This window comes from Ceratosolen solmsi, unplaced genomic scaffold (genome assembly GCF_000503995.2).
Source record: "Ceratosolen solmsi marchali unplaced genomic scaffold, CerSol_1.0 scaffold2, whole genome shotgun sequence".
Classification (NCBI taxonomy): Eukaryota; Metazoa; Arthropoda; class Insecta; order Hymenoptera; family Agaonidae; genus Ceratosolen; species Ceratosolen solmsi.
This window is the reverse complement of record NW_011948422.1, coordinates 4805239-4832296: the sequence shown is the minus strand read 5'-3', so window position 1 is coordinate 4832296 and position 27058 is coordinate 4805239. Positions and strand designations below refer to the sequence as shown.

At 27.4% G+C, this 27058-nt stretch overlaps 1 protein-coding gene across 1 annotated transcript in view; it reads left to right on the top strand.

Moving 5' to 3' along the window:
• The first annotated feature begins 362 nt into the window (after positions 1-362).
• LOC105362032 (titin-like) overlaps positions 363-27058 on the top strand; it is a 74119-nt gene continuing 47423 nt past the window's right edge. Inside the window, exons 1-4 of the mRNA XM_011499357.1 lie at positions 363-540; positions 1184-1345; positions 16476-16660; positions 24628-24778. Of these exons, the coding sequence (XP_011497659.1) occupies positions 16484-16660; positions 24628-24778 (328 nt within the window). The 5' untranslated portion in view covers positions 363-540; positions 1184-1345; positions 16476-16483. The remainder of the gene's footprint in view (positions 541-1183; positions 1346-16475; positions 16661-24627; positions 24779-27058) is intronic.

Sequence of the window (27058 nt, the reverse complement as noted above, 5' to 3'; positions counted from 1 at the left end):
CCTCAATCTACTAGGGAATCTGTGAATCGATACCTGATAACTTAAAATGTCCTTTTACCAATACCACCATTCTAATGCGACGAGCGATAACAAAATTTCTGATGTTCTTTACGTACCTAAGAGTATACAAGATTTAATATTTTCCTTCTTATAGTCCATGACAATTCGAGGCACGATTCCTTAAAAAGAAAATTAATTTATAATACAAAATTTGAAATAGCAACATGAAAAATTAAACTCTCGCAACCCTTATAAGATGTTAATTACACTGAAATTTTTATCCAACGATACATACTGCCTACTCCCACTGATTGTCGATTAAAAATAGGAACTGTTAAAGTAATTAATTGCCATCCCTTTGTGTTTCAGTTCAGCCAACTTCGGTGAGGGTTGTAGATGAGAGTACGAAGCAGACACTAGAAGATGGGCGTGTATTGGGCCCGGTAATCGAGGGTTCTGCAATTGTTCTGAGATGCGAAAGCGGTAAAGGCAGACCGGTACCGACGGTGGAATGGTATAACGGCGATGCGCAGCTCATATGTAAGGTTCTTAATTAACTTTGGCCAAAAGCACGAGAAATAGCGATTAACATTCTGAATTTCAATACCAAATTTATCGATAGACAGATATTTCAACTGACATTTCGATTTCGTTAGCAAATTCAATGTTCATTGAATTTGTATTTATTTCTAAGCTAATATTGTGAATAATTCGCGATAATGTATGAGACTCGAGAGTAGTAAAGGCGGGCGTCAATTAAGTGTCTTTTAACTCTGAAGATTGAGAATACCCTCAATTAATATTAAAATTCACATTGTTTAATTAGAATTTCAGATTTTGTTAAAGTTTCGGTTGTCGAATTAAGAAACTAGAGTTAAGAACGAAAGTGTATAAACAAAAAGCAATTCCGAATTAAATTTTCGAAGCTTTTCTCTTATAAAAAAAAAAAAAAAAAAAAAAAAAAAAAAACACATTATACGTATTATAATTGCAATAATAATATTAAAATATATGCATTTCAAATAAGTGAACGGCGTGTGTATGAATTAAGCGACGAAGTATAAGTTCATAAAATTAGCTATAAGCAAAAAGTTGCGTGACAATTTCAATATTATTCCCTCGGCAAAACTGACTCGCAGACCATTTTTCAATGTACAATTAATCAACACATTTCACTTTGCAGCGAAAAGTTCATCGGAGCTGGAAGAACACGAAATTGGGACAGGAAGTGGCATACTTAATCTCGTGGTTGCACGTAGTGAATTAGGCGCTACATTTACTTGCAAGGTTAGCAGTTTAGCTCTGGCAGAACCACTAAAAATCGACATTAAATTGGACGTTCATGGTAAGATTACAATTAAAATCATTTGAACGAACTGTTACTTTTGTTTATCTGTCACTGTTATTCGGTAGAGGGATATATAAAGAAATTTATTGACTACTTTTGGCGAAAATTTTATTTTCAATAATCTATACGCGTCTAGGTAATTTATTGACTCTTTTGCAAATATTTGATTATTAAAATATGTGTCTTCGGCAGGTGTCTTTGAATGAAGAATTTAACAATATATTTACAATGAAAAATATCCCTAGGCTGATACTTAAAAGTCTATATTGAAAATTTTGTTTACGAAAATTGAAAGCGAATATTATTAAATTTTATAATTAAAGCTCGTACAGATAGACTTTATTCACTGCAAAGAAATAATAAATTTTTGGAAGATCAATTATAAAATTAATAATTATTTATCGATAGTATTTAATAATGTATGTATGTTCATAATATCTCCTTTGACTATTCTCATTTGGTCAAAAAAAAAAAATAATTTGATAATGGAACTGTGATCGCAATGTGACCTTAAAGTAAAAAATGAAAAATTTCTTTTTTTATTCAAATAAAATTCAAATTAGAGTATAAAAAAGATTGCGATTGAAATTTTTATCGATTAATATCTATTTTCTTTTAAATATTAGTAATCTAGAACATCAAATGCATTTTTTTTTTTTTTTTTTTTTATAACATTATGTCGAATATTATAAATTAAAAGTAGTAAAATTTGCAAACAAGTTCAAATTATCTAACTAATCCATTCGTGAATATTCATTTAATAATTATCTCGTTTAGATATTTATTAATTTAATTTTTCTCGATATAGGATGATATTTTTAATGTTTTTTCTCTCTTCAAATGAATGCGCGAATTAATTTTACTCGTTAAAACCTATTATGTAAACACGTTCTAGTTTGTTTGGTATTTATAATATCTGTCTATGACGAATATACCACGCATTCATTTTATATTATGCATCTAACAACAATTATATTTTTTCATGAATTTCCTTGTTATGTTTTTTTTTTTTTTTTTTTTTTTTTTTTGATTTGATTCTAGTACTTGGTAATTACGCGTTATATGTATTTTGAATTGATGGTACTTACAAAAAATGTTGATTTGATGAAAATTTACCGCTAACTAATATTATAAGATTCATTTCCTCGAAAAATATTTGAAAGATCCCGTTTCAAGCAACTTGCAGTAAGTCTATAACCGAAAGAATCTGCTTTTGTATAAAATTGTATATTTTCCAAAGAAAATTTCTTTTAAAGAAACAAATATTTGTATATGTAGATCGAAAATATCGCGATAGAAAGTTTTTAAAAAAATTTTATACCTCAAAATCTTTATACTTCCAATAAATCTTTGTCACAATTATTAACTTATTATTATTCGTTGTGAAATTTTAATCTGTAATTTTTTAACGACTTTGAGTAACGATAAATAACGATAATGGCGAACAGGAAATATTTCGTCATTAGTCCCATAAGAATTTCGATAATTTAGAGATTATAAATATTTCGAAGAAATTATAAGTATAAATGAAAAAAAAAACAAAAAACTTAAGAAAAGTAATTTAAAGCTTCTTGCTTCGTTAATCGACAAATTATTCATATTTGAGATTATTTCCATTAAATACCTATTAAAATAATTAGTTAAACGATATGCCAATAACATCGCACTAACCACATAATAATATCATAATAATAAACACGTATTACGAAAGTATAAACTTCAATTTATAAAATTATATCCTAAATAATCGTTTGTTTAAGCTAATCTATTTACTCTCTCGCCTCAATTCAAGCTCACAATTTCCCCTCCATTAATTTCATGCACGCCAAAACTAATGTCTTACACTCCAGATCACGCAATATCTCAGCATTATGTCGCAAGCCTGTACTTAATAAAGAAGAACAGACTGTTCCGCATAAGTGGGCGAGCGCATGCGTCGCACGTTTTTCATCAATATTTACAAGCTTGAAATTGCCGGACATTAGCCTGTGTAATTAGCATTATATCTCTTACATAATCGAATAATTGACATTGGAATTATGGTCTCGAGCATTTAACAGGTTGTTCAATGTTCCCAAGCTACACTAGTCACACTTCTTTTGCGTTTAGGCGCTCGTTACTCCGGACGGGGCCTTTCATTACGGGAATTACGGGTAGTCCGTATTTATCGTTCTAGTGCATCCTCTTTATCGACAGCGGTCATGAAAAGCCGAGGTCATTTCGAATGCATAGGGCTGCGGTTGTCGTGCCATAGTCGTTGTGCTTGACAATATGGAAGCCAATGCTTAGTCATGAAGCGTTAGATCGAAAGTCGAAATACGAGGGGCTGAGCCGACGCGGTTCGACTGATTTCCTAACCACGTAAATAGGTATTCGCGTAACCACGAACTCGGCAGATATTCCGAACGATGTGCTCAAGCAGAGGATGCAGTTTATTTGTTGTCTATTTAGATGTTGAACGAGCGCCGTGATTAATAAATAAACATATTATAATTATTGTCCTTGATCATTATTTGCCATCTGCGTGAGACTCGCAGACTGTATTGGCAAAGCAAGAAACCCAGATTAAAGTAAATAATTATTAATGTTGATCAAGTTGAATTATTTTAGCAAATGATTTTGTATTTAATATAATTTTCTCGGTCCAATATAATAAAAAAGAATGGCATCTGCCTTATTTTTACACAAAAATTTACAATCAATATAATACTAGCATTTGAATTTACGATCCGTGAAACAAAACGTCCATTAGTCGTGTAATGCGAGAAATATTTGATTAAGCAATGAATACGATAAATCCACGTATAATAAATATAAGAAATATTTATTAAAATAATTGAAAAATTATTATTACAATGAATAACATACAATGTATGCTTTATAATAATTAATTTTCCAAAATGCTTTTTATTATAAACTACTTATTTTATATATAAGAAAGATACACCGAATTTACTGGGATTGTTGTGGAAAGTTGTGTGAGTAACTTCATCAAAGTTTACAATTCCGAAACTACGTTCTGCCTTAATGACGAAATAAAAAAGTGCGAGGCTCTAACCAATACTCGCAACCTTCAAGAAACATCTTTCAACAAAACTTGAAATCAAATGCTAACTTATTTTCGACCGAGTTTAAATTAGAACTTCGGTTAGCTTTGACGGCCGTTTGCTCAACGCTTTTATCTACTTCACTTAAGCATCTATGCTTAAGTTATATAAACTCCATTAATAAATAAGAAATCTTTTAAATTAGTAGTGGCAAAATTCTAAACTGTGCGGTAGGAAAATTATTAGTAGGAAAGGTATGTACAATTTTTAAGAGACAAAACAAATTAAGTTTGTCCTAAATATATATATATATATATATATATTTGTCAGGATTTAAATAAAATTGAAATTATTATGGAGATCTGTGCAGGGATGGGATAAAAACATTCGTGTTACGCGATTATGTATATTAATTAAATTAGTATTATTTTAGATCATATAATTTTTTTCCACTAATTCATTATTGATTATAATAAATTTAATAACAAAGACAATATGGTTATTAAATTATTTACTTCTTCCACTGTAACTTATTATACAATTCTACGCTTTATTAAGCAAAAATGTTTGATAATTTTTATAATTTTTGTAATATTACGTACACTTATAAATAGTTTGATTTGCTTCATAACTTATAGCTATGTAACTGATATGGCTATGAATGGATCCAATACATTGACATAAAATGTAGTTAAAACTAAGAGAAAATTTTAAAGCCTTTGCACTTTAATTATTGAAATCGGCAACATTTTCGTAAGCATATTGTTATGTAGATATGCGAACGTTTCGATCATGATTCTATACGAATGGGTTTCAGTAATATTGCATTGAAAACCAATGTCAACCGAATCCTTTCAAGTTCTTGAATTTTAAGCACAACCGTAGTACCTTCGTACGTCCCTTAAGCCATACTTCAAGTACTAGTGGTATCTTTTCGCTTTCACGAGTGGGAGAAAAGAAACAGGAATGCAGAAAATGGAGTAAGTGAAAAAGTTAAAGAATGATATATATTATTCTTTTGTCTACGGACGAAAGACATAAGAAGAAAAAATAATGATAATAATGAAAATGTAAACGAAAGGAATAATGAAGAGAAAATAAGAGATACATAAGTGAAATTCACACAAATAAAGAATAACCAAATATATAAATGCTACGAAATGAAATTTTCTATTATCTCTGCAGAACCAACACGTATGTAAGCAACGGATAAAAGGAGATCGATAAAAATAAGCGCTTAATAAAAAGACGTTGGAAAATCATGGCATACAATAATCACGGGGAGATAGGAGGATGGGATGGTGGGAGAGAGAGAGAGAGAGAGAGAGAGAGAGAGAGAGAAAGAGAAAGAATTGTAACTTCGTTTGTGAATAGTACTCCAAATACTACTACATAGATGACCCTCTGTTTAATGTTTCAACTCTAGTAATTTAGTTTATCTTTTACATTCGCGTAATAGATTTTCAAAGCGTGTAGGTTCATTTTATCTTTCTTTGAGCGAATGCTCTGTACCTTTCTGGATCCATTTTTTGCTGAATTCCGTTTGATCTGTCACAGTTTGCTTCTCCTATCCCCCTATATTTTTCTTCTTTTCTATAATTGATTGTATTTTCGTATTTTCGTATTTTCTGTATAATAGCTGCATAATGTATTTCCATGTAGTATTTAAAAAGTAAAAAATTAATATCAAGTTAAACAGTCCCTTATTATTACGAAGTTCTCTAGTGCATGAATAAGTAATTGCTATAATTAAATTTTTGTTCTTGAGACTAGAAAATCACTTGCACTTAAGCATTAGGTTGACATTGCACTTTCCAGAATAATTAAGAAAATTAATTATTAATTTGTAAATCCTAAAAGGTAGATAGATATAAGTATGTTAATGTCTACCTGCCTCTTATTCAAATAGTCAATATTTTTAAATGAGTGACTTTTAAATTATAATCTAGAAACGCACAATGTTACATAAATTCATATTCATTCGAATTTCTTATTGATACTTTGAAACTCTCAAATGCATTTAAAATACAAAAATAAATAATTCATTATAATTATAGAATAGCATTATCTTCTATAAATAAAATATTTAATGTACAATGTATATGACATTGATAATAATTTATGTAAATATAATGACACTTAAATAGTTTATTTGTATGTGTTACGTACAATGTTTTTTATTACTTATGGATGGTAATATAATATTATCTATAAACTTGTTAATAAATTATAATATTTAATAGAGCTAAAAGTATAATTACCATTACGTATCAATTACTCAACAATAGACAATAAATCTAAACTTTCGAAATATAAAGTATGTTATATATTTAATGAAAATAATTAATTAAATTATATAATTGATATATCACCTACGAATATTATGAACAATTTTCAATTAATATAAATGTATTTATATATATATATATATATATATATATATATATATATATATATATATATATATATATATATATATATACAGTTGAACGTTTACATTCATGAGTGATTAATCTGAAATACTATTAAAAATAGGATTAATTAATTAAATAACATTTTTTTTATTTTGTAAATACATTTTTGAAATACATACTAATTTAGAATTAATTAAAAAAAATTTTTTTTTTAAATTTATAACAATCAAAGGATTTTGATTTTTTTTTGTTGTTGTATTCATGTAAAAATTTCATTATAAACTTCTAAACTCATGTTACGCATCAATTTGTTGAGTATTAATATAGCATTTCAACTAACTTACTATATACCAACTAAATTAATTTCTACTTTCATAAAAAAAGTTACGATTTAGATTTCAGAATTGTGTAACACGATACTCTCATTTATTTTTATTTTATAAAGGATCACAGAGACAAAAATATCTTGTCAACAATGACCGTTTCAAATCCATGTGCGTATGTAAATAGTAACAGTGTGAGTTAGACTGCATGACTATTCACGAAACTCGAGGAACGTGAGAAATGAGAGAAATGTAAAGCTTATATTTCAAAAAGTATTGTACAGAGTAGAACGGGAGAACAAGGTATTATTACAGGCGGTTAGCTCGTTTGTTACTATCTATTTTTTTCATTTCACGAGATCGTGATTTAGCAACGGAAAGAGATCCGCGATAAATACAGAAGGATAGGAAACAAAAGTAATCGTTGGAAATTTAACGTCATTACCTACTAAGCTACATGGTTTGCAATGCATTTTAAATATCCTTCGGTACCCTCATATATCCTTCCACATATTATGATAAATATTCCACCTATATATTCTAATTGGTACTCTTATTACGGCAAAGTGAAAAGGATAAGATAATTCAATGATAAATAATTATATAAAACGCTTAATGTTTGTGTAATATTATTTTAAACGAGGTTAAAGTTAAAAAAAAGGTTACAAAAATAGAAAATATGGGAATTTAGTTGGATGACATTATTAAAATCTTAGATTCATTAATGGTACTTTATCTGAAATATTTTACTGAAAAAATAGAAAATTCAGAGATAAAAATAGTAATATGTAATAAAGTATATGATAATTAATCAATGGTAAAAGCTAATAATTAAATTATAAATTTATTTTACTGTAGTGACAGTATCATAGTCAAATATTGGTAAAAAAAAAAAAAAAAAAAAAAAAAGATAAATAAAGTTCTTTGAGAACTTATACTAATGCAGCAAGTATAATATAATTCTATGACGATATAAGATGAAAAATTACAAGTTTTTGACAAAAGTAAAAATAATAATAGATATAAAAAGATTCATAAATATGAAAACACATATATAGTATGTATTAGGTAAAAATATATATTTCAAAATTTAGAAATTTTTATAATTGATATTGGTAAAATAAGGAGGTTTATTAGCTATAGATAAAAGTCTGTTAGATGTTGTAGTACATGCAGAATGAGAAAAAAATATAAAAAGAAATATAAATAAAACTTAATTAAAAAAACGTATAAATGAATTAGAATTTAGAAGTCAAATAAACACAATTGAAGATAATAAATTTGCAAACTTTAATATAAAATTTGATAATTTTGAAATTCTAAAATAGGAATAATGGAACAAATAAGAATAAATAGATCTAATACTTGAAAGAAAAAAAAATGGTAATTTATATAATATACAATATAAGAAATGAAAATAAGAAAATTTAAAATAGTTTATAATCAAAATTGAAGGATTTAATATTATAATTTCAATTTCAATAGTCGTAAGGAATGAAAATACATTTATACATGAAAAAAGACGAGAGCAAGATATATAATATAGACTAAAAATAAATTAAAAGTAACAAAAGAGGATATAAAAATTGTGGATAGAAAATAAAAGAAAGAAAAAAAAATAGTAAGAGTCTGTAGAATAAGGATAAGAAATGAGATATAAATATATCAGTAAACTGCTCACCTTTCCAAGCAATTCTTATAGTGAGAAATTCAAATGTTACTAATATATGAGCATATATGAGGAATAAGTAAAATTTAAAGTCGATTTAACGTTGTTTCTATTTGAACGTATGAAAAAAGAAAAAAAGAAGAAAAAAACAATAAATAAATAAATAAATAAATAAAGAAGAACAAAAAATGCAATAGATAAATTGGCATTTAATTCATTTAATCATATTTCAATTTCAATTTTATAACGTAACTCAAATTCGAATTTAAGCCAACGAAGTCATAGCCAAAAAAATGTCACATGCATACAAAGAAAATTTGACAAAATAAGATAAATGTTTTCCAGATAGTTTCTTACTCCACAGATACCTGCATATACGTGAAATCCCAGCGATAGCGATAGAGTTCTAATAGGTTGGCAAATGCAGCTCTGGGAGTGAGGAGAAAAACATAATTCTCGTGGTGGATTGCGTGAAAAAGTCGTAAATCTGCTCTAAGGAGAAAGAGGAAAATAGAAAGAAAGAAAGAGAAAATGGGTGAATGGTGGGAAGAAAGAGACGGAAGTTAATCAAATCTCAGTGCTGAGATGCCAACCTACGCGAAAGCACACATTCGAGCTTTTGCAATATACGACGCCTAACACTGGCTTCGAGATTGAACTTCGACCTATTTCACCCTTTTTCCTCTACTCATCCCGTCTATTCCCCTCTCTTTCAACAACTGTATCTTCATTTAGTCTTTTTCCACTCTTCTAAGCTTCTCCTACGTTTTCATTCATTTATATCTTATTCTATTTATTATAGAACGATCAAGCACGCCAATTATTGAGCAAACAATTTCCTTACAACTTTAAAATAAAATCCATTGTGTATTCACTTCATTATTTAATAATAATTTTTATAAATGTATTTTATACGGAGTGGGTGTCAATGATATTGAAAATTTATGAAATTAATCAATAACGAATTGCACATATTTATATAGGCATAATGCATAAATTCCCTACCGACTGTAATTTATACACATTCACATCTATTCATAATAAGCTTATTTTTAATTTATAACTAATAGCTTTAATAATACTACGAAAAATATTGTGCAAGTGAATCGATTACAAAAATTCGTAATAAAATTATAAATTTCTCAAATACAGGACAAAACTTAAGTTGATGAAAAATTATAATATAATTTTACGCATACGATAACTTTATATCATTGATGATTATTATATTTTTTATTCTTTTTATTGTTTAAAAATAGAATGACAATGGTCAATATAACGTATGAAAATTTGCATTGGTAAATTATTATTGAAAAAAAAAAAAAAAAAAAAATCATTTGTTAATAATGATATAAATAAAGAATAAATGTTTGTAACATTCAGCAACGACGATAGTAACAATAACAATAATAACAACAACAACAACAACAACAACAATAATAATAATAATAATAATAATAATTAGAGTCAATAATAGTAATACTCAGAAAATTACTTTTAAATTTTTTAAGAAAACTTTAGTAGAAACGCGAATGCTTTATTTTTGCTTACGGCGCGGCGCAAAACTGGAGCAATAATAGAAGCCTTTCGAGACTGTGAAAATTCAATTCTTGTATACATTTAACAGTACATCTCCTCTTCCAGCTATTTGGAAAGAAGTTGAAACCGTATTTTTCTTCGTTATCGTTACTTGTCACCGCGTTGGCTGCTAAATTTTTTTCTCTTACCATATGTTTTTTTACTTATGCCTTTATCTCTTGCGTTTTTATCTTCCTCTTACACATAGCGTACGATCCATGATTTTCATCTCTCGTGCTACTGTGTCTCTTGGGTTTGCACGCACACGCTCATGCCAATCTTTCGCATCGACTTTGCATCGTAAAGATAAGCGAAGAGTATGGAATATTATCCAAGTATATTGAGTGACTGGGGATTTTACATCTGCATATGCAGAGTCAAATTGGAACGACGTATCGACACGGAAACCCTTATTTTCTTCACCTACTGAATTATTCGTTTAAGTACATAGAGGTAGTAAGTGGAAAATTTTATGAATCGTAGAAGAATTTTGAAGAAATTTAAATATTACCATGCCTATTACCGTACCTATTATATAGATGGCAATTATGCAAAGATTCTGAAAGAATACGTTAAAGTATTTATAAAGTTATCGTACTGTATTGAGTTTCTTCAACTGTTAAGTGTACCTTAAATTTTGTAACTTAATGAAAAAATTTAAATTAACTATTGAATTTGATTATTTTCAATTTAAATTAATCCAATTATAATCCGAGAATAAAATATAGATTTTCTTATTTATATATTAAATGTGCACTCATACACGACGTAAGAATTATTTTCTCTTATTTTCATATACCCATGACATAGGCCGACAGTCACCCACTGTCACCGGACATTTATATGTGGATAAAATTCTTACGGATATGAAATATTTAAAATGCATGCGATCAATCGATCGAATATTTAAATGCATTAAATTCTTAAATACATAGATATATATATATATATATATATATATATATATATATATATATATATATATATATATAATATTGATGTAATATTGAGATATATTAATATCAGATGAAAGCTCATATGGCATATAGTTAGAAAGCTGCGCTTCACGAAGGATTAATTTCACCTTATTCTGTGAACGAGATACTCCATATAATACAATCTAGCTCTTTGCATAAGAGAGAAAGAGTATTACCGAGGTACGATCTTTTAATTAGTGAGTTAACTTAATCTTTCTTATTTTCATCTTTTCAATACAATAATATCAGATTCTTAGAAAAATATATGGTGGCTTCTGTGCTCATAATAGTTAAAAATCAATGTTTATCAAAACATAAATTTACGACGATATACATTTATGTTTTTCGATTTAAGTAGATATTATAATATGTTTAATGTCACATGTTTAATTTATTTTTCAATTTTATATTATTTAATACTAGTATTGTTTCTTGATATATCGTTGCCGTCTAACAACAATGAAGATATTCTATGCTACGTTGGATGACTCGTAAGAGTTAGTAGAACAAGAAGCATAAATATAGCATGAAATTCGTTATAAGCACTACATATAAGCAGTTTCCTAGTGAAGTTTGTTGTATATGGGACAGGTGGTAGGCAAACCTTCGATTTTCCACGTCGAAGTAAGCTTTAAAGTACGATTTAAATTTATCATTGTGAGCGGGCGTGCGTGCGTGTGCGTGCGTGCGTGTGTGTGTACACTGCCTTTTCTGTTAGAGAAATTCATAGCCGAGCAATGCTAAAGAACGTCCGACATATATAATATCAACAATGTTTAGTAGCTAATAGTTGTCATAGTTTAACAATATATTTATTATAGAAACAAGCATCATATACACACATCCATATACCATATATATATATATATATATATATATTATTGATTAGCATTTGTACAATTTTACAAAATTTTGAATATATAAGAATTTAGAATTTAATCGAAAAATATTAATCTTACTTGTAGTATTTTGATCCAAACTTGATTAACAGAAATCTTCCAAAGGGTTAAATAAATTTACAAAATTCAATTATATCTTTCAATGTGATTATGATCTCCATACTTATTCATTATACGTATTGCATAGTTATTATTTACTACATTATTTTACTTATGCACATTATTCATAAACTTACACCGATGATAATTGCTTAAATTTATCAATAAATTTATTTAACCTACTAAATAATGTGTATCGTAAAATATGTAATTGAGATTTATTACAAATATATATGTGATAAATTATGTGAAAATTGATTATTTTCCAAACTATATGTAAAAGCAAATTGAAATGAAACATTTATGTAAAATATCTTTTGTATTATAAGAAAAAAATCTAGCGTATAAGAGATTAACTACGCAATTTAAAAATTAATTTAATAAAACGCACGTTCAAAATAACAATAATTTATATACAATCACTTTCGGTATTCAGATACCTTTATACGATTTATAGATGAATTAATTAGATAGTCAATGTATAATTATATGATTCATTGCGTAAAAAGTTCATAAGAAATTTATTAAGTATTCCATTTTGTAAATCTGATTACTTTCTCTACGCTACAATTTCTCGTTCACATTAAATTATAATATTACTCAAAAATACAAAGAAAGTACAAAGGAGTGACTTGCTTTAATCCCACGTGTTCATAATTCCATAAATAATGGACTGCCAAGTGTATTTAAATTGAAGCGCTATTCTCCTGATGTTGCATTTTCCAACGATCCGCAACATTAAAGTCGCATGTACCAAGTACACGTTATGAACGGCGCAATTACACAGACTTTCATATTATAAATCACATACGTTTATTTAGCGTTCGTATAAAACAATGTTTTTAGGTTATTTTTTAGTTATACTCTACTAAATAAAGCATGTATTATCTATTAATAAACAATGTCACTGATAGTAAAGCAATCGATTATTAAAGTAATAATTTCTCGAAACTATCGTTAATTTCGATTGTTCGCCATATTTATACATACTTCATTCATAAATAAATATTCGTTGAATATTTTCTTTATGAAAGTTTACTTCTGCTTTATTAAAAGAACGATTAAATTATTATGGAAAAAAATTTTTGCAAATACGATACGTTAATACTTTAATTAAATTTTTATGTGAATTATATAAAACAGTACGCGCGCGCGCGCACACACACACACACACACACACACAAACATGGTATAACAACGTAATTTCGTCAAGCACGTCGTGCACGATTGGCAATTCTCTAGATACGATTAAATGTTGGATCGTCGGCTCATAAAAGGATTACGTACCTAACCACATGGAGTATATGCACTAGTAACACATAAGTTAGTTCTCCAAAGTAACAGAAATACTTGTAGCGGATTATCGGGCTGCACTCGTACAAAATATCCTCTCTATACGACAATATCTCGTTCGCTAAACTCCTGTCAATTACATTTTCTATCGACTGCTGATCTATCAATCTTTGTCCTTCTCTTTTTCTCATTTTCGCTCACTATCTTTATGTCCCTGTATAGTAGAAAATTGCTATCATCTGTTACACTCTCTCAAAATAGGTTACCCGAGGATTACTCTAGACATCGAAGCAAATATATAATAGTCTATTATTACATTTCGTAATTGACTGGTTATGCCACTGAATACTAATTATAATTTTTTTTTTATACATACTACATTTTATTACCGATCTATAGTCTTTGGCAATTATTACGTACCGCAAAGTCAAATATATGATAAAAAAAATATATTAGCCAATCTATAATACATTTCAATATACTATGTTTCTATCTATATTTCTATATTTATATTTAATTCGAGACTACAGATTACAAATTTATTTTTAATTCTAAAAATATCGTGGTATGGAAACCCTCCCCCCCCTCCATTTGTTTATTTGCCTTTCCTAATTTATACAATCGAAGTGCATATATCTTTCTAAAACTAAATGAATCTTTCTTGAAAATACTTACAATCCGTTTTTCCTTAATGATTAGGGTGATAAATTTTAGTATCAATTCCGGATTCTACTGGGCTAATAATTTATTCGGAGCCTGTACCTTTCTAAATTCTACAATTGTGTGTTTAATTAGTGTCATACATTTACGTATTGTGCTTTCTATAAATTATAATGTCGATAAATGAGAAAGTTTTATGATTATCAAATGGGCGCTGTATTTAATTTAAATTTTATAACATTTGAATAATGAGGGAGACTAAGGTGTGTACTAAGCCTTTTTCAATAGTCAAAAGCTCTGTAGTGTTTATTGATTATAAATCAAACTCATATATACGAATTATGCGACTCACGCGACAATACGCGTGATTTGAACGGAAAGCAGAAAAAATTTACTTACTGGATTTATATTAAATTTCTTATCGAATCGACTGTCTGAAATCATTTCGCTTTTTTAGTAATGCCATCTCATTCTTTACTATTAAATTGCAATATTCCTTCTAGTTATTTATAGATAATATCGGCCCTTATCTATGTAAAATCCTCAATCTGTTACGCTTCATTCGTATCTCCTTACTACATATATATCATTATTACAATTACATTAATTTCATTATTATGCAATAAATTAGAATTATTTATTTCTAACGTGAATTACTAAAATTAGATTATACTCCCATTAATTTAATATCCTAATAAGTTCATTTTCTCTAGGTACATACAAATATCTTTATATAGTCGTAACATTACAGGATATAAAATTAACTTTATCGATCGTAATTTAAAAATATTATAAATACTGTTTATTTTAAAAAATTCTTAACATTGAGCGCATGTTTAAATTTTTCAGTAAATCTGATTCTATCCTTAACTAACTGCTGTGTATCAAAACGTATAATGACTTTAATCGGATTGTCATTGTTATTATTGGAAACGTTAGTACTTGTTCAAAATCAAAATATAGGTCGACTATATAAATAAATTGAAGGTTTTTTTTTTATTTTTTTTAATTTATAACATTTATACGAAGCGACACTCGTTTTGCTTAAAGCTAAATGCTTGATTGAATTATTATTTTCAATCGATATATACTTCATTGAAGTTGTTAATATCCAATTTATGACTTCACTACATATATAACATCACATGTTCAATTTGTACAAAGAATGGGAAATATGTATTGTTTCAATTATAAAATCTAGAATTAATTTTTAAATATTATTATTAAATATCTTATAATTTTCATAAATCAATTAAATACGAGAAATTTTTCTTTACGAGATATTATGACTTTAATAAACAATTAATTAATATCTTTTATAATACTACGTATATGATAACAGATAATTATAAGTAAAAATAATGAAGTTAACTAAATAAAACAAAATGAACATAAATATCTAAAAAAAAATTTAACATTTACGTCTTATTTAATATTTAATAAAGCTTCTTCCCCTAGAAGAACATAAAGTCCTAACATAATGATATTAACATAAAGTTTCCAAAAATATCTTTTACGGATAGATATTAATTATATATTAACATATAACCAAAACTCTCCTATGATGATTAATTAATATTTTTCTTTTGTAAGACTTGAAGATTTTCAAAGTTTTAGCGTATTAATGAATGTTTTAGCGTTTAGAATAGACTTTTTAGTTCTTATAACTGATGAAGTAATTGATTATTACTTCAGTAATATTATATTTTATGATAAATGCGGATTTTGAAACAATAATATTCAAAATTATCAATAAAAATATGACCTTAAAAGTTTTTTTTAAGGTAATATAATATCGGGAATTGGATATATATTGCATATGAATAAATTTGATAAATTTTGTTATCAATGTAAAAGCAAATTTTATTTATTTCTTTTAAATTATTTATTAATTAACAACATTGAAAATGTAAATTATCCTGAAGTATATTCATGTATTTAAGTATTAAAATTATTTATTTCGAAAATATGTATTACATTCTGTTGATCATATTACTACAATTTAATTTTAATCAAACTTGTAATTATGCATATCTATCTATCTGTTAATTTATATTTTTATATGTATATGTATATATATATATATATAAATATATATATATTGAATCTCAACTTCTGACACGTGAGAGCATCATATATGATATTTTTTTCTTTTTTTCGTCACGCAGTCCGCCCCATGAAAATGGATATCAAAGGAGTGGTCGGTCACGTAATTCAAGGATCCAAGGTCCTGTTGCAGTGCGAGGTACAGGCTGCGAGGCCTCCGGCTAATGTCACTTGGTATAATGGTACAATGATCTTCGAAAAAAATAACAGTCGCTTAGATATGTACGAGACAAAGTTTACCGACAACGTGAGTAGCTTAAATCTTATATCTGCCGTTAATTTACCTGTCCCACGTAATCAATGCAAACCTTATAAACTATTATAAACTATTTGACATTCATTCGTCAAATAAAAATTGTTAATTCACACCAATTATACGTGTTAAATATATTCATACTTCATGGTTGATTGAAAATTAAAAAATCCTGGGTGTAATAAGATATATAATAATCCCAATCCTATCTATTTAATATTATCGCGTAAATGTAAAAGAACTGATAAAATCACGCGAGCTTCAATGCTGGAAATAATCTAATGAATAATCAATCTCTTTTCCATATACAAATACCAATCACTTTCTCTTTTCGTGCTTTTCTTACTTCCAAATTATGTATGTAGTATCTGAGTCATTGATTTTTAATTATCAATTAATAATTCATTGCTCTTTGATCATACAAATAAAAATATGTTTCTAATCCTCCTATTATTTCACATTGGAACGATTTTATATAATAGATTTATGAATGACTGAATCAATACATTATATATCATTAGCCACTTTAAAAAATTTTCCCGTAATACATTAACTTGTAAACTCGTTCGTTCCATGCGCGGATGAACATAAGCAATTTTTCATAAGAAATAAAAGTGCACGAGAATTGAATAGCTAAGCGGACAAAAAAGAGAAAAGAACGAGAGAATTGAAAACTCGTGTTAATTAGACTATTCGAAACTCATATTGTATCAGCCGGCGCCGTATAATACATGAGATCTGTTCGTGCGTGTGGAAATCAACCGCAAATGAGAGAATATGAGCCTGCGTGTATTTTTGAAGCCTTGGCATGCGAGCACGCATATACGAATTGCTGAAACACGACTAAGGGAAATTGGCGCAGGCATAGCTTTGCGGTTGTTTTATCAAGCTTACGTAAGCGCATGCAAGTGTCAGTTGTGCGGCGGCAATGCTCCAATTATGGATTTGTAGCCCTACTATTATTTACTCATCGTATTTCAGGATATGGAGAGACAGACAGGGAGAGCATAATTAGCTGTATTTGCTAAGTGTCTCATTAGGCGATGGCTAACATATATCCACTGAATATAGCCATTATGGTATTGCTCACATGCATCTAACACTTTTAATTCGGATTACCACAGCTGCAATAACTATATACAAATATACTTATTATATGTTATTTAATTGCATTACAATACATAGGATTTATTTAATTAATTGCTAATTCTAAGCTTCATATTATGTAGTTGCAATGATGCCTTCGACATTTTATGTAATAATAAAAGCGAATTGTTAGAATTTTTCCTACTATATGATTACGAACTATTTAGTTATTTGCTAACAAGTATGTGAAAATTTACAATCGTTTTACACTAATCAAGTTTTAATTTATCTCTTAAATCAAGTTAATTAAATGAATAATTAATACTCATATGACTATTTGTTTTCTTAGAGTTCATTGAATAATTAATAAGGACAAAAAAGCTAATTGGTATATTTAGTATGATTTTATGGAAAACATTTAGCAATCAGAATATCATTTATTATCATTCATTATAATAAATTTTTCGAACAATAATACTTGTAAAATTGTGTAACCTGAATATTTCTTTCTTTTTTTTTTTTTTTTTTTTTTTTTTTTTTTTTTTTTTTTTTTTTTTTTTAATTCCATTGCACGCGTAATTATAAGCAAATAAGACACAACGATTAACCATTGCTCAATAAGATATCAAAATATTTATCTACGAAATTATCGCTAATACAGATTTTGCTGATCCAGTATAATTTCATATAAAAATATGTATATCATAAGATAATTTCCATGTAGTAGTGTAGTTTAGTAAAATAATTATTTCAAATTAATACGTTATATGGTATGGATGGATATTTTCATGTCTTTTAAGCATTGATTAAGTAATATTACATCGTTCACGACTTTGACGAAGTTATTATGAGGAGATCTACTTGGTCCTTATTTTCGTTATGCAGCAAAACTTTCTTCCTTACTTTCGGCCACACCTATTAATTAAAGTTTTTAATTGCCAATTTTTATTATACTTGAATGCCTATATATATTGATCTAAATTTTAAGAAGAACTTTTAAAATATGTCATTATTTGAAAATTTAATAGGATATTTATTTATACATTCTATTTGATAAGAATTTGAAAATTATTCAAATGCTTATAAATATGAGAAAATTATTAAACATTGATCGTTATATTATGCCAATTAAATCGACTGTAAGCTGGCATCTCAATTGAAAAAGAATAATTAATCAAAAGATAATTGTACAGATGTTTGTTTATATCCACATTGATATAGCAAATAAAAGAAAGACATATAGAAAGATGTAGGGAATGAGAGTGACAGAAGGGGCAGATGGGGGGTGAGAGAGCGAAGCGAGACATATCTATTAAATTATATTACTCTTGCTTATGTGATGCTTTTATCGTGCGACTATACTATCTATCCATCATCTACGATTTTAACTTCGACATTTCTATCGCAATTTTAATGACCGAGTCCTTCTTTATACACATAATTGATTCTAGCTTTCCTTCTTTATTGCATTGCAACTTCTAATTAATTGATAGATAAGCTTGCTTGAGTGTTGCCAATCTATCTTTTCTTTATTTTACTTGTATCATACGATGTGATGCGTAAACTGCCTAATTATATGTTTAAACTATTTTAACTAATTGTGACTGTATGTACTATAACTGGTGTCACGCTCGTTATTCAAGAAGCTACGAAGATATTTAATATTTGTCGAATTATTGCAAATACAAAATTGTTCCTCGTACGTTTTCTCGATATTTGCGGGTTCTTGATTGGCTTGTCATGCATCCGCGTACGATTATGTATAATCAAATATTATTATATATATATATATATATATATATATATATATATATGATATTAAGGTGTGCGCGCGCGCGCGTGTGCGTGTGTATAGGTGGGTAATGAGTAGATGGGCGTGAATATATTATATAATAATCTGATAATCTAATAATCTTATTATGCCTTCCCATTTGAAATAACATTAGCTTTGGTTATTATTCTTTTTTATCTTATTTTTAAAATTTAGTCCTAACAATGATTGTTATAATATATCTTACGATAATTCAGTGTTCTTCTTTATTACTGTATATCATGTTTCTTTTATAATACGTACTAAAATGTGTAGACCAATGAAAACTTTAATTACTGTTTCATAGTATCATAAAATTTTACTAGATATTGTTTGTTTGAAGAAATATGAATAACTATGCGTTTTAAAATAATTAATTCATCAGTAGCGCACGTATTAATAATTAATTTATGTTTCTCATTTTATATATTTCACTTAAATCTATAATATTTTTTATCAATTAATGTCTTAGGCGAATGACATTGGCTAATGAGATAGAGAAGGTAATATTTATTCAACCTAAATTTATATTTGTATTATATAAATAATGAAAAAAAGTTAACTGAAGCAATGCACAGTTGATTAAAATATTGACACTTTGTTTAAAATATTATTATGAAATTTTCAAATATATATGAAGAAATTTAAATTTGAATTGCTTTATCTATGAAAAACATTATATTGGAGGAAACAATTATAATTTTAATAAATTTATTCTTCAACTATTTTACGTTCTTCGATTCTTGAAATATTATATTAATTCAAAATTTATTTACTAACTTGCTTAATAAAAATTTCTTCGCCATAAATGCATAATTATTCAGTCTACATAGATGAAACTTCATTATCTATTTAAATCAATTCTTGCAAATTTAATCTGTCATTCATATAATCCATCGTAATCTAACGTATAGTCATGTAAAATTCAGAGTACGGAGATTTACAAGTCTAGAGCTGTCTATAAATATTTATTGAAATCGAATGCATTTTTCATAGTTAAACCGATGTATTTGGCTCATACGAATGATTTATCAAGTGAAAAAACCATTTATCATTCTATTTTTTGAGTGTGTCAGCCAAGTTCGAATCACTTCCGATGCTAGTCCCTCGCAGAAATTCAAAATCAGTTATTTTAGAAAGGGAACAGGGGCAAGAATGAAGTTTCTCAATCATGATAAAAAAATAACGCAAACGCGATGTTTCGTATATGTTAAAATTTTCAAAGAAACTGGCCTATAACTTGTCGTTTATGTAACATCATTCGCCCCTGGCATCACCGAGTGCAATAACGTTAATGTTTTTGCGGTTTTATCCGCGTGTTGCGTTGTCAAAGTGCACCTGAAAATTAAGAGTAAATGCGCAAGATGGGAAAGCACGAGCAAAACCATCCCACTACGAGACTTTCGAACGTATCTTATGGCGAAAACATAAAGATAGGAGTATCACGAGAAAGCAAAGCTAGCGAGATTTGCCATGGGCTATAATAAGTGAGAACAGCGGGAGAACAGGGACGAGGAAAGAAATTGCAAGTGGCTCGAGTAATGGAGCGAGATAATGAAAAGACTAGCGAACATATTGCTGAGGACGAATGACGTGATTCTAACTGATGTTCGTGGTGAGAGTCGAATTGGGGTTGACAGGGGACCAAAACTTATTTTATCCTCTGATCACATCTGATAAGATTCGTCGAAATCCTTTACAAATCGTTTCTATATACATCTTAAAGATGCGAGAAGAAAGCAGGAGAAAGATTTCTTAAGATGGCCCGGTGAAATTCTTAATTAAATTTCCTTGTATTTTATTGAAGTTATTTAGAAACTAAAATTATATAAGAAAATTATTAAAAGAGCTATTAGTGATTTCTTTCAAATAGTAAAAAGTGAAATACAAATTTATGATTATGTAATTGAAAATAAATGAAAAAAATGTAAATATAATGTCAATCGAATTGAATTTTATACATTTAGTCTGTTCAATTCTCATTGGTTGGCTTTTTTTTTTTTTTTTTTTTTTTAATAATAAAAGTAAATATCAAATCGATGATCAAACAAATATCAAATTAACCGAATTAGTACTAAATACTGATAATTTATAAAAGTTTACAAGTCACATATATACTGTATAATGATTACTTTTTAATAAAAAAAAAAGAATTTTTATTATGAAAAAAGAAAAAAATTAAATACAAGATGAAGAATCTTGAAAACTTTACATTAATGAAATTCATTTAATACATTAACGTTATTGACTATTTATAAATAGAATAATATATATACACCAATATATATTATTTATTACTGTTAACTAAACTTTCTGTTCAATAAAATTTAAAAGGCTTGTATAAAATCTTTTTTCTCAGCTATTCATAAATTTTAATTAAATTCAACTATATTATTGTATAATTATAACTATATATTATTATAATTATATAATTATACAATTGTAACTCAAGTGTATAAATTCTAATTTTTACATAATAAGTTGGAAATTTTTCTTATTGATATTCCATATAAAAAAAAATGGAAAAAGAGTTGGAAATAAAAACAAAAACAAAACAAACAAAAAAAATAAAGAAAGCTAGTAGTACAATAATTTGTGGAAATTATCAATGATATTATTTATGGAATCTTTACATCATTTTTGGACAAATATATATATATATATATATATATATATATATATATATATATATGTGTGTTTAGAAAAATTAAAATAATTTTAAGTATTTTAAAGGAGCAATACATTTGTTGATCTTTTTATCGATCACGTGCAATAATATCTTGGAATATAATTCTGCACAAAACGTATAAAAGCTATTATTGCTATCAAGATTTTTAAAAAAAAAAGACAAAATATATTAGACAAGTTTTCTTTCTTAGGGTTTACTTGTATAGCTTTCATGAAATACCATAAATAACTATAGGCAGATTTTAAAAGATTTTGGTATGGCTTTACATTTATGGATAAGGATGCACAAGCTTATCCATTTGTATACAGCCTATGCCTTTCTTGTTATCTGTATGCATTTCTATTATGTATTATGTCTTTTAAAATCTGCGGTAATAAATTCTATTTTACTCTGCATAGTCTACCGTGATAATATCTTTATATCTCATTTATACGGCGAATATCATCTTCTCCCAGGATGCATCAAATTGCTCCTAATGCGCTTATATGAAACAAGTTGCATGAGAAAGAAACATGTGAGCATACGGAAGAGCACATCTCCATTACGGGTCCTGTTTATGTATGGATCCTTAGTAGGCGTCGACCTAATTCCCGTTTGTCCACGTGACTGATGTTCCTGGGTAAATTAACTTGGATTGATGAAAGATCTTGAGGTCCGTAAGCGAACGTGTACCTCGTGTCACGCACATTTATATTATACCAGACAACTAAGTACTGATATCCTCTCACAATATATATATATATACACACACGCACATACTAAAATAAATACATTTTTTAAAACGGATTAAATGGTAAATTTAAATAGAATTCAATACAATTTTTCACACATACATATTACATTCTTTAAAAATGTATATAATTATCCTAAAGGTATAGAAAAGAAATAATTGCGTATATATACAACACTGCACTGAGTAAGAATATTGAATCGAGAACAATTTAAATAGTACAGAAATTCATATTCGCTATACTCAATCTAATATGACGGCTCATACTTTCATATCCCTACAAATTAAAGCAGAAATAACTTTTTACAATTGGTTCTGATATTCGCTTTATACTTTAAAATTTTTAAACTTTTTCAATTTATCTCCGGAGATAATTATATTCAATTAGTTAAAATGAATTTCAATCTCTAAAATTTATCTTTTCTTTCGAACAAAGTAATGTCTGTATTTTTAGTGTACATTTTTATTGTAGGTGATTTGCTGAATATATTAATGTAATTGGATAATTGTGCTTATAATTGAATAAAAATTCTATATTTCAATTTTTTCCAGATATTTGTCATATATCTGTAATGATTAAATTGTTATTAATTTATCACATACAATGAAAAAATATTTGATTTTTTCAAATTATTTACTTAGCAATTTCAAATCGATATCAACATGCGAACTCAAATTCAAAATTCGCGTAATTATTACGTATTTTCGCATGAATTTCTATTATCAATTGGATTCAATTGATTCAATTAGAACGAACCGATATAACGTTCAACAACGTTAAGTGTAATAGAAATTTTATAATAGCGTTTTATAAATAGTATTAAATATATTAGAAATTGAAATGTCATATAACTTTTTTTTTTTTTTTTTTTTTTTTGTTTTTATAGAGTAAGTAAAACGTTGTTAATTGCAGTTTCAAAATTTGTAGATGTAAAAATGATTAAAAATGCTTTTAAATTACGGCATTATTAACGAAATTTTGAAATAAGAAAGTTACAAAAACTTTTATAATTTTCGCAAATTAAAATGACCTCTTCACCAGATATTTTAATTATCTCGAACATACACATGTGCACACCTGCGCGTTCACCACGCACCAAAAGATTTATGCACATTCTAGTGTGTGTTTTTTTTTTTTTTTTTTTTTTTTTTTTAATTTTTCATTAAATTACTCGAATTATTTATTATTAAATGGTACGACCGAATGTAACGTCTCTAAGCGCGATTATATAGATTTATTTACGTTTATACTAAAATAAATCATCCGTACTATAACTTATGGTCAATAATATGGTAAATCATTGGGAGCCTAAGTGGGATATTATAGGAGACAAGAAAGAGAGCGATATTAATTTGTACAAATTAAATAGTGGAAAATTAAAAATCAAAAGGTAATAAGGAGCTGTGACCAGGAAGTAAAGCATTAAAGGAAGGAATTAAGTCTAAGGAAAAAGTGGATTAATTCGTCTTTCGGCTCATTAATCCTCCATCATCAATCGGCTATCGTTGAACCGCTGACGCGAAAGAAATTTTATCGACGGTCCCACTGGCCACCACCTTCCCTCTTTCTTTTTGTCCACCTCCTTCTATCTTCTTCCATTCTTATATTCTCTTACTCAACAAGGGACTTTTTGTTCTATTTGCAGGATGACGGTACAACGCAGACTAACAGTTTTTTAGCCTTCACCGCGACAGAGCACGATAACGGACGAAAGTTTAGCTGCGCAGCCGTGAATTCGGTCATGCTCAAGGAGGGGAGCAAGCCCATGAAAGAAACCGTAATCATCGAAGTAATGTGTGAGTGTGAATCAACTATTATTTTTTCTCCTCTGGCCTTTCTTCTCCTCTTTCTGTTTCTCGCAGTGCCATTGTTTTTACGAGGAAAGGCGGCGTGGGCCCGTTAGTGAAAGCCAAGCTGAATCGCGCACCCTCTTATCTTACTTAATTTACTGATGAATTCTGACGCATTCACCATCTATTGTCCTTCCTTACTACACTATGCTTCTTCTTTTTTCTTTATACTTTTTTATAGTTTTGAGGATAACATAATACGTTGGGTTTATGTTAGCGCTTGACTTTTGACGACTTTACGAAATGCCTTTTCGACCATTCGTGAAATACGTCTGTCATGCAGGAGTTCAGTTTCCAAAGCTATCTTTTATTCTCTGTAAATGGACGTTTGAGAATCGGAAAAATCGTTTTTTATCTTGACTATCGATTTATCGCACAGTGTTTCATTTAACATTTCAAACGACATAGAATTTTTATTATTATAAGATTTTTATAGAAACACTAAAAATCTATACGATTCAAAAAAATTATACAAGACGTTTAATCATTTATAAAAGCGTATTATAGAGAAATTTATTAACTTTCATATAAAACAAAATATATGATACGTGTCTTTTGCGAAAGTCATCTACATCATCGGTAAAATAGAATTTCACTACTTTTTTTTTCCTCTTCTTTTTCGTTTTTTTTGTTTTTTTTTCATATTTTTCTTAAATAAATTCGACTTATATATATATATATATATATATATATATATATATGTATGTATATATTTTTTATAGAAATAAACTCGTTCTTAATAAAATAATATTTTATTTTATGATATACGCAAAGTACATTATTATTCAAGTTATATATATATATATATATATATATATATATATAAGTAATTGTTATTAGGTAGATTGACAATGAATTAATGTAATAAATAAAAATAATCTTACATTTTCTTAAATATATACAACATTTGAAATGAAAAATATAAAAGATATTTTTAACATATTACTGTCGTAAGTTCCTCGTGAAAGCTCAAAGAAAATTCTTTGAGAACTGGAAGAAAACTGACAGAACTTGAGCCGACGTGCAGTTAGATTGCACAACTCGTCGCTGACAAGCACAATTTCTATTGCACTGTATATTCGATTTTATATAAAAAAATAATTCAAAGTCATAAAATACATTTCCACAAACCATAATATTCGATAAATAAATTTTTGTAATAATATGAATTGTTAAAACACTATATGTAAAATATCATTTTTTTTAACCATGAAGTTTCGATGAAAATGATACCGTCGCTTGATTTATTCTAGGTTGCTCTTACTTATTCAACGGTTACTCAGAATTTCGGTGAATTTTTTTATATTTGAGCAAAGTTTATAAAATGAAATGTTTTTCTAGCCTACGTATGTGTCGATGTTTAAATGTTAATTTAAGCATTTCTTTTTTTTTATTTCCGTAATGTCTACCGCAGCATTCTATATTTATCCAAACATATCCTAATAAATTACCTTATTTTCTCTTGTTTCAGTATTGTTTAATACCATTGTTTCCTATCTTTATTATTGTGTATCAAAATATAAATCTAATTAGATGTTAGAATTTCAGTTTTTCACATTCCTATATGGTATTTTATTAATTATTTCATATAGTCCTTGACTCTTATGATCATTGATCATTTCTTTCGCATAATAGATATTACATTTTACAAATACTTTTAATTATTATTAATAATAATTTTTTTAATGACGATGTAGAAATACTTCACAAACAATGTAATTGGATTTTCAATATACTGAGCAAATTCATCGATAAACATAATTATTTCAAATTATTCTTTATTTTAACGTTTTTTCAATTAAATAATGTTCTATTCAATTTACTTTAAGAAAACGTCGACGTTTCTCTTTCTTCTGTTTATTTATAAAAAAAAATTGTATAAACAAGTTATTGATTCATATTTAAGTATCGCGAATTTGTATTGAAAATAGAAAAGTGAATTTTTTAGTTTGCTTAAACAATTTTAATTGTATGAGAAATGTAGTCATTTATAGTAATTATAAATGTAATTTTATAATATATTGTAAGGATGTTTAAATATATATATATATATTGTTAAATATTTATTAAATAATTACAAAATATATTTGTTGGGTAAAACAATGGGCATATTTTGATGTCAAAACAATTAAATTTCACCTATACTAACATCTGTTTCATTAAGGTAATTCTTATGGTAAAAACATTTAACGAACGGAAGCTTTTTTAAAGTGTATGAAGAATTCT